This window comes from Spea bombifrons, chromosome 1 (assembly GCF_027358695.1).
Source record: "Spea bombifrons isolate aSpeBom1 chromosome 1, aSpeBom1.2.pri, whole genome shotgun sequence".
NCBI classification, from domain to species: domain Eukaryota; kingdom Metazoa; phylum Chordata; class Amphibia; order Anura; family Pelobatidae; genus Spea; species Spea bombifrons.
Genome location: NC_071087.1, coordinates 154,024,974 through 154,037,828, shown reverse-complemented (window position 1 = coordinate 154,037,828; position 12,855 = coordinate 154,024,974). Strand labels below are relative to the sequence as shown.

Here is a 12,855-nt window from a genome sequence, read left to right as displayed (position 1 = left end):
ACATAGATATTTCTAATTGGATCCAGGCCTTTAGTTGTTAACGCACTCAATTGCAGACTCGGTACCCAAAAAGAAACACTTTGTATTGAAGTAGATACATGAGGATTATCCACAAGGCCCCTCGAAGCGCTAGGATGACGGCTGCGGTTAGGGGTGACATTATTATTATCATCATCATCATCATCATATCAGTGCACTGCGGCCTCTGTATGGTGAAGTGCATGCCACACGCCAAGCACTGGGGTGGGGGACCTGGGACATTGAACCAACTTTATTTGGTTCTGCTTGGAGAGACAAAGGTTATGTCTGAGGTTTGTCATAGGAATAGGGTGTGTAAAAGCTGTATTACCGTAGCAGACATTTGAAAGGGTCACTCCAGCCGTCATATGCCATAGAGGGATTAACCATGTATTTGCCTCTCCCGCCCTACAGCACCTCTGCCTACATGGGGTGTGTTTGATGCTGGCCCATGTATGCTTATGAGGAAATATATATATATATATATATATATATATATATATATATATATATAGCTGCCCCTTTAAGAAGACCGAGACACGCTACAGTGCTAAAAATGTCACAATGTTCCGAAATGAATACATAGTACAATAATAATCCACAACATCTATTATATCACAGGGCAACTAGAAAAGCTCCCAGAATAGCAATGGCTCCAAAACGTATAACGCTTAATACGGACGGAATTAAACTCCTCATCGCGCATTCACCAACCTGACCCTTACTAGTTTCTGGCACTTTCTGCCTCTTCCAGTCACAGCCGTAAAGCAAGCCCCACAACAATTTCATACAGCAGCTACGCGCGTCGTCTGCCCTGCACGACAACGGAAGTGGCTCGCGGTGCGCTCTGGGAAATGTTCTGCCAGTTACATGAGGCAGAAGTCGGTACTGGAACGCGCTGTAGTTTCCTAGGCAACCATGAGTCAGTGTGGGCAGGTGGGGAGCTACGTCACTCCGAGCTCGCCTCCTGACGGCACTTCCGGCTCCGAGTCGCACGTGTGGTGGGTGATACCGGCTTCTGGGGATCTGCGATGAAGTGTCACTACGAAGTGCTCGGGGTCCGCAGGGACTGCACCGATGAGGACCTCAAGAAGGCCTACAGGAAGCTGGCCCTGAAATGGCACCCGGGTGAGACGCAGGGCCGGGTTGAGTTTTTATGCGTGTGCGACTCCCATTGTGCTCGGCCAGCTGTGGCTTCCGTTCACGTCATACCAATTCATAGGGTTACTAGTTAACGTTAATTTTAATGATTAATATTGGTAATAAAGAGTTTTGGGGGTAACAAGAACAATATAATTCGGGGTCTTTATGTACTGGGCTTTCCAATACAAAACCAGCCACTTGATTACCGTTATGGACGGATCTACCAGAGCATCATGGGGGTTGTAGTCCAACTCACCTGGAGTAGCAGGGATATAAACTGACATAAACATCTTGTAGGCACCATTAATGTAACCATGTCCTGTGGGGGCTGTATATGCTGCCTGTGCCGGGCTATCTGTTTATATTGTACATAAACATGTATGTTACAATACATGTTTCCAGGTATGTTTCATGTCCCGGTACAAACCATTCTAAGAGTATATGAAACGGAATTGCAGCGCATGTAAACGACAGCCCCCGTGTCTCTGGGGGACATCCATGTTAACTGCCCCTGGAACCAAAATCAATGTCATAACCAAATGATGAAAATAATGGCGGACTCCTCTGCCGGCTGCCGGATCTATTCTTCTGAACAGGTTGCAGTTATGGAAACTGATTGCCAATTAACTGTGGATTAGTTTCCATAACAGCACCGTTAGAAATAGGATGTATTTTCGCTTACTAAGCGCAAGCTGGTTAAATCATTTTTTTTTTTTATATGGAGTAGTTGTTTTTATTTTATTATGATTATTATTACTCTTCGGCTTCGCTATACGTTAAGGTCCAACCCAAGTGACCCTCCTCGGCGGGAAGAGCCTGGCCTGACCTATATTATACGCTGTTAAATGAGTGAGTCTCTTCCACCCGCCGAGTTATACATTATACAGGGTCAGCTTCATAATGCATAGTGGCGCCAGTGAGTTGAAACGTTCCGCAGAACCCCACTATATTGAATACTCCATGATGGGTAAAGATCAGTAAAGATTCCAAGATTATACGAGGACCGGGATAGTCTTAATATTTTAATGATAAATATTTATCTCTGTAAAGGAATCGTGTAACCGGTAAAGAATTACGATGTGATTTAATGTACGTTGGAATACCAATTCATTTATTATGGCATCCTTGGGATGTGCGATTCTTTGTAAGTTTGTGAGCAGGGCCATGTCTACCTAATGTGCCATTCTAGTTTTGTCAGACCCCTTGAATATATTATGAATAATCATTATATTGATATGATTGTCTCAATATAAATAAAATATAATAATATTTCAGGTTGGTAGCATAGATGTAACACTGTGTAATGATTGCATGCCCTCGCCTGGATATTATACCAAGTAAACTATGATTTAAAGAGAACCCGGGGAAAATCAGGCCAGCGGTACGCGTCACGTGGAGTAGGTTACTACATAAAGGCTGGAGTCATCGGTCGCTGCTGAGATACTGGAGAGCGCAAGAATACTAATCTGTTACCAAATACATGTGTTTTCTGGTTTTTGGTTGGTTTCCTTAATAATGTGGCTTCATGGTATTTATTTTACAGATAAGAACCTGGATAATTCAGAAGAAGCCGCCGAGCAGTTTAAGTTAATCCAAGCAGCCTATGATGTTATAAGTGACCCCCAAGAAAGAGCCTGGTGGGTACCAGCTGTTACCGTGTTCGTTCGTTTTGGGATAGATCCAATTAGTCTGTGTTCCCCGAGACTTTCAGTTCTTGGTTCTGAGATCTTTTAACATAAGAACAGATGGATTGAGGAACGCTCTGACAGATCCATCTGCGCGGATGCAATTACTTTCCTAAAAACAACCCGGTGAATTAGTCATAAAAACGGTTCCATGGACAGGGTGACGATACTTCATTGAATATATAATGGCCAATCCAGTATGGTGGAGAGAATGGTTTAAAAGAAGGGAAAGTCTCAGATTATTCGGAATATTATTTAACCCACTAAGTCTCTCCGGCCGTTTAAAGCCCTCTTTGGACAGCATTAGTGAGGCACATGCATGGTGAGAAGGGGCTTCAGCCTGAAGTCTGATCAAGGCTCAAAAAAAGGCAAACGCCCCTAACTAGCAGAACCACTGATTCTGGGTGCTTCTGGAATTACCATAAATATTGGGGATTTTGTCGCACTATACAACTATAACCATCCTCTGAAATGGGCTGCGTCTGTGTAGCTGGTTTTAATAGAGAATAACTTTTCATTTACAAATCATGAATTGTGAGGGCGGATAAGAACCGTTGGGTCCGTCCAGTCTGCCCATTCCTGCCGGATTGTGTGCCATTCTTTGCATGCCTATAGGTGACACTTATGCACCCGGCTGAGCTTGGCTGCGTATTTGTGTTATTTTATAGCGATCATCATGATATGTGCCATAGTTTTGTATAAAATTATCTTTGTTTTTGCCCAAATAAAATAAATCTGTCCTTTCTCACTGGCATCTTACTTCTATCAGTGTGTTCAGAATATTTCTGTACAGAGTATCATTGATGTGTGTCTGCGCAGGTATGATAATCACAGGGATGCCCTGCTGAAAGGAGGGGTGGATGGGGAGTACCAGGATGACAGCCTGGATCTGGTGCAGTACTTCACCGTCACCTGCTACTCGGGCTATGGGGATGATGAGAAGGTAACATTTTATGCTTTCTTTGTAGTGCATTATGTGTCACGTTTAGCATTATTGTAATTATTCATTACTTTGCCCATCTATAAATGGGAAATGTGGTGGGAGAGCGCGCACACGTTCTTTGTGTATTAAAACTGCTAGGCGGGCACCTACTGAACAGCCTTTCACAGTAAATCACACCGAAAAAGGGAAAATGATTGGCGTCGCTACCCCTTTAGGGCATTGGTTCTGAACATTGGGCAGGAGAGAAACTCCACAAGGGTGCAAAAAATCTGTGGTGCTCTTCCTTGCATGGTCTCCTGTAAAGAGCCGGTGGAAGGTGGGCTGCGATGCTCCTTGTTTTTGGGTGGGTTTCGCTTCCTGCGGCAGTGCGGAATTATATAGGTGTCACCAGTAAAATAACTGATACAACGGAAAAGGAACTGGTTAGGTTGTATTAAGGGCAAGGCTCGTTTTGTTTGGAGCGCGGTTTTTAGTGTTGTAGAATGTCAATATATATATATTTTCTTCTAGAAATATGTAACAATTGTAATTGTGTTACAGGGGTTTTACGCCGTGTACAGACACGTCTTTGAACTGATTGTGAAAGAAGAAATGGAGAGTAAAGTTGACGGCACTTCCGAGGAATACCCATCTTTTGGAGACTTGCAGAGCGACTATGACACGGTACTCTAAACGACCCAGTGTATCGCTTTTAATATATGGATATATTGTATAAGTGCTGCATACGTTTACGTAAACTGCAGAAATTATTTTATTTCCTCCAAAATTATAACATTATTTGCATAAATTATGCATTCATAATTTTTCATGGAAAGCTTGTCATGCGTAGAAGCAAATAGAAAGTGCAACAGAAACAAAGTATCTTAAGTTTATTTTTACACTGCCCCATGACCAAGTGTGTCCAACCTGCGGCCCTCCGACTGCTGCAGGACTACATCCCTCGTACTCCATAATGCTGAAAGAGCATTATGGGAGATGTAGTCCTGCAGCAGCTGAAGGGCTGCAGGTTGGACACCCCTCCTATTGACTCTTTAACTATTTAAAAGAAGTCAGTTAGTTAAAGAAGTTCTTCTTGCACTGCCTCCTAAGCATTGCAAAACCAACTTTTACTTTAGAAGATAGCCGCTACCTTCCCGGGGTAGAAGGCACTGTTTGCCTGCAGGCAATGATCTGGTCGCTGACTAACTGGCTCCTGCAGTGGTGATGCAGCTTTCCAAAGATGGATAGAAGGTATCTTAACAAAGGTAGCAAAGGTCTGTAGATGATTGGGATGTACAGAATGTGCGGTTATATTATATGCGCGCATCTGCCGCCTGTCAGCTGGTCATTGCAGGAAGCGAGGTGTAGATAGATACTCCTTGGGGTTTATTCACAAAAGGGAGAGTTGTGGTTTCCTTTAGTGAATACCAGCAACAGGGCCGGCCCAAGACTTAATGCCACCTGGGGCGAAGTTTAAAATGACGCAGCCCCCCCCCCCGCCGACGCCGGGGGGGGCGGCATTTTAAACTTCGCCGACGCCATTATCTACCCCCCGACCCCCCCCCCCGGTACTTACCTTTAAACAGTCCTGCGGCGAGTCTTCCTGCTCTGCCACGGTGCCGGCTTGTAATGCTGAGAGCCGGAAATTTGAAGTCACTTCCGGCGCTCAGCATTACAAGCCGGCACCGAGACCGAACAGGGAGACTCGCCGCCGAGTAGAGAGAGATGGGCGCCGAGCGGGTAAGCGAAAACCACTCGGCGCCCCCTCTCTCTTCTCCGCTTCAAAAAAAAAAAGCGCTTGGGGCGGCAAAGTGCCGCCCCTTCAAAAGTGCCGCCTGGGGCAATTGCCCCAGTCGGCTCCATTGTAGGGCCGGCCCTGACCAGCAATGAAAAGCATGCAGGGAAGCTTTAGTTGCCTAAAATATGAGAATGATGACTTTTTTGCAAGCAGAACGGCACCTTTTAACACACAGGTTTTTGTTTTCCTCTTTTGTCCTTTTTACAGGTGGTCCATCCCTTCTACGCTTACTGGCAGAGCTTCTGTACTTCAAAGAACTTTGCGTGGAAAGAAGAGTACGACACCAGGCAGGCATCTAACCGATGGGAGAAGCGAGCTATGGAGAAGGAGAATAAGAAAACCCGGGAAAAGGCACGCAAGGAAAGAAATGAACTTGTCCGCCAGCTGGTGGCCTTCATCAGGAAGAGAGACAAGCGTGTGCAAGCCCATCGGAAACTGGTGGAAGAGCAGAACGCAGAGAAAGCCAAGAAGGTGGAAGAACTTCGCAGACAACAGAAGTTACAGCAGGCTAAGTATGTGTTGGCGCAACATGTATGATGATTGCCTAGTCCTGCTTCTATTTGCTGTATATCATGGCATTGTGAATTGTTATAGATGGAAGAAGCCCCTTGTTCATTCTCACCATCGTACGAACAATAGCATTCTTTTTTCGAGTTATCACTTTGTCGATGAGCTGCACAATAACCTTATCCACCTGTAATACTGTTGTCCATGTAGTGGTCAGCAAAGGGCAACTCCACCAAACATATGCAGCCATGGTACCTACCCCCCCCACACACACTACCTCCAGCACCCCGGGGAAGAGCCTTGATATGTTTTTGAGCTCCTACGGAGCTCCTAGGTTAATTCTTTCTCCCACGCTATCATGTTACCTGGTTTAGACGTAGACATCAGGACCAGCAAACTAGAATAGTACTGCAGTGGTCACTAGGTCTGTTTCCTTCTATAAAAACGGTTGTTTTGGTGTAAATGAGGTGCTGCATCCCTGTCCCTGACTTTATTTAAATCAAGGAACTGATAGTATTATTTACGTGATGTACATTGTTGATCTGTTACGTTTTGTAAATGTATAAACTGATGATCTTGCTGTTGTCGTCCGCTTATAGCAAGTAACTGACTTTGTGTTTGTGTGGAAGGCTGGCAGAGCAGTATAAGGAGCAAAGCTGGATGGCCATGTCTGACCTGGAGAAAGAGCTGCAGCAGATGGAAGCTCAGTACGACAAGCAGTTCGGGGACCAATCAGATGACTACGAGGAGGACGTAACGGAAGCTCCAAAAGAAGGTTAGAACATTTATGTACTGGATACAAGCATCACCTGATGCACTTTTTGTGTGCGTGTGCTCTGACGCCTTCTGATTATAATGTATATGTAACATGTGATGGTGCCATTAACATTGAGGGTAGCTGTTGATGGAATGTTAGCATTGGAGGTAGGGATGATAAGTTAAATTTTTGGGAAATTAAGCAACGTCGTAGGTGTCGGGCTAATGTCATCTGCCGGTGTTGGAAACATAAGCGTCTTGGAGAGCAAGTAGTAGTTGGGGCTACATCCTCGAGAGCAGATGTGAGGATGGAGTTAGAGGGAGGTAGCAAGGTCAGGATGTGACGTGTGAGATAAGAGGAGAGGGAGTAAGTTGGTTGAGAATTTCTGAAGTTTGAGAGCTAAGGTCTCTGGTTAGGCGAGGTTGTTGGGAGGAAAGGGGATGAGTAGGAATTAAGGTGAGAGCATTTCAGGGATGGGGAAAGGGGAGCTGGAGAAGTTGGTGAGAGAGCACCTGGTAAAAAAGCTAATGTCCACCGTGTGACTTCTCAAAACAGGCGGCAACGAAGCTGAAGAAGATGACTTTTATGATGACCTGTACTGTCCTGCGTGTGATAAAGTGTGCCAGACAGAGAAAGCGTGAGTGCTGTTAATTATTATTAATACTTTTGAGGCTATGACATAATTCGATTTTAGGGCACATGCATTGTGAGCGAAGGCGTTTGAAACATTCAAGAAGCGAGGGTCTGAGTTATCTGTATGATGAAAAGAATATAGGAGAAACGGGACCATTAGGTGCGGCTGGACAAATTGCTGAAGCTCCTGCTAGAACCCCAATAGTTGTGCTTTATCCTGATTCCTGATCTCTGGATATATCACATCCCGGCTCTTAAACTCAACTGTCAGGACCCCAAGATCTGTATTTTAATAATTTCTGCATTTTTAGTATTTCTGTACATTGTTTCCAACCCTGCTGTGGTGGTAATAAAGTCCCGTTCATGCTTACAGAGCTAGCGGGGTGCATGAAGAGTTCAGATTTAATACTTTTATACTGTTTTAAGCAAAATATACCGTAGTACGTGCATACGCAAACATCATGCAGTTTATTTAAAAGCAAGCTTTGGATCTGGACAAAAGTAGTAATACTAGAAAGTCTACTAAACCACAACTTTTATTATAGATGCCATCACCCTTACTATAGCTATATAAAATATTTTATTTTAAAAAAAAAATACCCTAATTCTTTTGTTACTTATTTTGTTTTAAGATTTTAGGTTCGGCTTTGCAATTAAATGATTTTTTCCCCCCGTTCTCTCAAATAGAATGAGAAACCATGAGAAGTCCAAGAAGCATCGGGAAATGGTAGCTTTGTTACGGCAGCAACTGGAGGAGGAGGAGGAAGAGTTCAATACTTCTGTAGCTGAGGAAAATGGTGTCCAAGATGAAGAAGGCATCTTATCTGATGAGGAAGAAGTGGAGGAGACGCAAAAGCCAAAGTAAATTTTTTTTTTTTTTTTTTTTTTTTTTTTTACTACAACATAACCTCCACAAAATTTTCGGTGGTCCTTGGAGGTATTAGGAGATATTCATAAAGAGCTGTTCTGGACCAAAGTTCTGAATGTGGAACAATCGCCATGGAAACTGGTTTGTTTCCTGTAATTTTATGACCTGTAGGTTTTTCGGGTTAACTGGGCATGTACAAAAATGTAGGTATCAACCTAGGCTGAAGTCAGGACAAGTAATAATCTTCTGAAGTGTATTTGCAGAGAGTATATATGCGGACTAACCATCTGGAGGGAACCATAGCTATTAACATGCATTATGGCATAGGGATCCCCTGAGTAAAGGATACGGACCACATAGATTCGTTTTACAGTCTTTACAGCATGAAAACTGAGTAGATCAGAAGCTTGGATGCTGCTTATCTGCTATTAGCATCTATTCTAGCCAAAAAACACCATACAGATTTGATGTCCTGTATTTTTAGCACCTTTTAGTATGGTTTTTGTTCAGTTATGGTGTATAATTTTTTTTTTTCCTCTCTTTAGGCTTTCCAAAAAACAAAAAAAGAGAAAAAAGCAAAAATCTCCAAAGGTATGTGGCGAACTGTTGGGTGTGGGGGAGGGGGGGGGAATTATTAGTTTTAAAAAAGTTAAAGGGAGTTTGGGTCAACCTATAGTTTTACAGATTTCAAAATACAACAAAAACGTATCTAGTCATTGCTGGAGATGTGAAAAGGAAGAGGGTAATATTTACTACATGTGGTGGGAGTGTGAAGAGTTAGGGAAAATAATAGCCACTCTTTTTAAAGTAATTAACGATATATTGAAATGTAAAATTGATATCGCCTCAAATATTTATCTTTCATATAGAGCTCTCTAAGTACAAAAAAATTGGTAGTCCAATTACTATTAGCCTGTAAGTTAATTTATAGCGAGAAATTGGACGAATCCCATTTCAATGTAAAATGCAAGAGGGCTATTATGCAAGTTTGAATGTTTGGTATTCTTCAGATATATGGTAGTGTTTATTATCATTATTATTATTTTTATTCACGTATAAAATACTAGGTGAGATTGATCAGAAAAGAGCCTCACTGCTCGGCGACGCATGGAAATGATAGCCTTTTGTGGGGAATTAAATCTGATGATTTCAGATTTCAGAACGTTGTGATTCTTTTTGGCAGGTGCTCGATGAAAGCTTGGAGGGAGAGACTCCTCGAGATCCGAATGCCGAAGTCCAGGAGGATCTGGAGAAACAGACACCTAGCTCTCCCACGGTGGACGAGGAAACCGTCCTTCCAGACACAGACTCCGCTGCATCGTCTAAACCCAACGAGGCAGAACCGCAAGCTACCGAGGAGAAAGCGTGAGTGGCTATAAATTAAGAGTCTACTCTCCAACATATATTTATGTCTAATGCATGGCGGGGTTTGTTTTCGCATGCACATTGATGCAAGCATTCTTTAGTTATTGGAGTTTTATAACACTAGATTTCTATCTCGTTTCGCTCCTCCTCTGGGTGTCCTGAAAACAGACTGGATAAGCAGGCAGCATATGTTCTTCACATGCTTAGTAGCGCTTACATTGGAGTGACGGCAATCGTATGTATGATGATCTGCTAATGTATGTAGTGATTGGCTGCGGCTAATCCTATTCATGGTGCGTAGATTATACTGGGGTATGCTTCCTGCGTTCAGTAGTCGCGGCTAGGGAGGGGTTAAATAATTCAGAAGTCTTGTTCTGTATCTCAATCAATAACTAAAGAATGCCTGCACCGATTTACATGCAGTAAAATGCACTGGCGTCAATTCAACGTGCCCTTTGACCACCCGTTTTTCCCCTTTTCAGTTGTGTTTTTTTTTTTTTTGTAGAGCACCAAAAGTGACAGGAAAGAAAACCAAAAATGCGAAAAAAGCATCAAAACAGGTGGCAGAACCGGACGTTAAAGCGGAGGTATTTTTAACTCTTCATTTGTCTGTATGTTGTACTTCACATTGCTGCCGATTTGCTTGTGTTGCATTACCTTTCATGCTTTATGCATACATGTTTTATTACAGAACGATGCTCCCTTGCGCTGTAACACTTGTGCATCCGAATTTTCAACTCGGAATAAACTCTTTAACCATCTGAAAACATCGGGACATTCATTGGCAATAAACGGCCCCGCCGGGAGCTCCGCCAACAGCAGCAAAACCAAAAAGGAGAAAAGAAAAAACCGATAACTGTCGAGGGGAACGGGCCAAAGACCTCTCCGGAGCATTAAACCGCTGCTAACCGCACGCTGTCCGCAGAGCAACGGGCGCCGCGTGCGAACCTTGGTGCTGACGTCCGATTATTAAAAAGAACGTATTGCACAGATCACTCGTGGAGATTATTCCACAAATACAACCTGGAGCTGTAACTCTTCGTGTTTGCGCTTCACCGCCGGCTTTCCAATATATAGATCGTGGGGACAGATGCCCCCCGTCACCCAGAAAACGCTGTACGTCTCCGTGCTCTTACTTCAAGTGTCTTTTAATAGCTGATTTTTTTTCCCCCCTTTTCGTGACAAAACCAGTGTAAATGTGGATAGTAAATCATTTATTGTGTCTAATTTATTTAGCTGGAGGAATCATATTCCACGCAGTTCTTATTCACTAAAGTGGGAGTTTGCAGGGGTGTAGTGCTTAAGCTCCCCTAACTGGTGCGTAATGAAGGGCCGACCCTGGGAAGCCTTTCCTGCAGCATGGAATAACGCATAACGCCCTGCTTAATGCATAATTCAGCCAGTCCGGTGTCTTTGAGGAAATGTTCGTACGTTGTGCATTGTACAGGGCCTACACAAACTCCCGTGAATAAACCCCAATGTGAATGAAATGCCTCGTTATTTAACTTGTTTTGTTTCCAACTTTCGGTTACAGAAGTTTGATCTCTTGTTTTATTAGACTCGCGCCATGTGACTTTTTTCTGTTATCCACCAACGGCTTCATAACTTTATGATGTTTGTTCTGCTAGGGAAAGCAAAACAAATTGTATGGATTTTCCATTCTTATATTGATAAATTGCGGCTGCCAATGCCGAAAGACTGGAGCAAACCTAACAGTTCTGCTTTGATGCAATTTAATACAGACCGGGTAAGCGTCACCATGCCGGTACTGATAGAATGACTGTCCGAGTGTCTCCCCAGCTGGAACAAACTCATAGGAAATGTCCCGTATTATCAGCAGAGGCAAAAGTTGCTTAATCCCTGTGTGATTACATTAAAGGAGACGCTACATGAAAAAAATATATCTGTGTTCACGCTCAACTTGCTGGTGGTTTTCAGTCTCCAAAGAAATAACCATTTCCGCAATGTATGCTCTGGGGTACATCGTCCTCTTGCGATGTCACTGCGTTTTTTTTTTTGTTGTTGTTTTGTTTTGTGTTGCTTGTATACATATAATTGCTTCTAATGTTTATGATAATTCTCCTTTAATCAGATTGGTGGAAACAAGGTTGTGTTGGCTTTAGGATATAGTGATATATATATATATAATCGTCCTATGAGACTTCTTACTGTAGAGGGGACAAAGGACCAGCTGAGTGCCCTATTTACTCACTCCCCCCTTAATGCAAAGGCGTTCACAGATTCATTATATATGTATTATATATTTTTATATATGCCGCTGCCTGCTGTTGCCTTAACTGCTTGTTGCTTCGTTTTCCTGTTTATTTATCCACATGAAGTCTTCCGCCGCTTTGGCAGAAATGATGGGCCGTAGAACTGCTTCTAACGTACCATTCGGGAAAGCTGCAGCATTAAAACACAAAATTCTCCGCATCTGGCAAAGCCTAGTTGAATGCCAGGAAAGTTCTAGTTAAGTAACATTTCTTCATTTTGCTCACCCGTTTTCTTGTTGCTTGCTTTCGCTGTTCTGTGCCTGCGTTGTGCGTGTGTTATTGCTTTGTTTACGGCTGTTTATATGATTGCAATAAACACCCAATCTGAATATTTGGTCGTTGTGGTGACAAAATGATACCTGTGTATATTAATATTCCGTGACAAACATGAAGGCTTTTTAATCTCTATCTCCTTCATTTATAGGGGAAACCCACACCAATTTTAGTGTCAGATTACATTTTTTTTTGGGGTGGAGTGGTATAGTATTCTGCTATTTCCTTTTTAAAATAAATAAATAAAAAAACCATAGGGAAACGCTATTGTGGTTTTTGAGGTGTAGTTATAGAAATGTAAAATAACAAAAAAAAAACCCTTACTGTGCGATTATTTAAGGGTATTTTGCCTACTCTGCTGAATTTACCCGATAATAACTTAGTGCATGGCTAGAAATATGAATTCTGCTACACCTAAATGCCCAAACCCTTCCCTGACATAATTCTGCCTCGTTTTCCGGCAATGTTTAATTGTCGTTTGATGCAAACTGTCACCGATCGGTTGTTTCCATGGAAACTGAGAAAGCTTCCGAAAAGTTTGAGATTAAACCAAGGCGGCTTTGGCGCTGCGTTAGCCCGACGACTGCTTTAACCTGACGAGCAGAGTCAAGAT

General features: G+C 42.9%; 1 protein-coding gene across 1 annotated transcript; it reads left to right on the top strand.

The window, feature by feature from the left end:
- Positions 1-961: 961 nt before the first annotated feature.
- DNAJC21 (DnaJ heat shock protein family (Hsp40) member C21) lies at positions 962-11,335 on the top strand. Its single transcript, XM_053448131.1, has 12 exons — positions 962-1,146; positions 2,705-2,798; positions 3,666-3,789; positions 4,330-4,452; positions 5,774-6,078; positions 6,703-6,848; positions 7,386-7,467; positions 8,151-8,324; positions 8,877-8,922; positions 9,515-9,696; positions 10,202-10,283; positions 10,388-11,335. Exons 1-12 carry the CDS (start codon positions 1,050-1,052, stop codon positions 10,550-10,552), a joined length of 1,620 nt encoding a protein of 539 aa, XP_053304106.1. The 5' UTR covers positions 962-1,049; the 3' UTR covers positions 10,553-11,335.
- Positions 11,336-12,855: the final 1,520 nt, after the last annotated feature.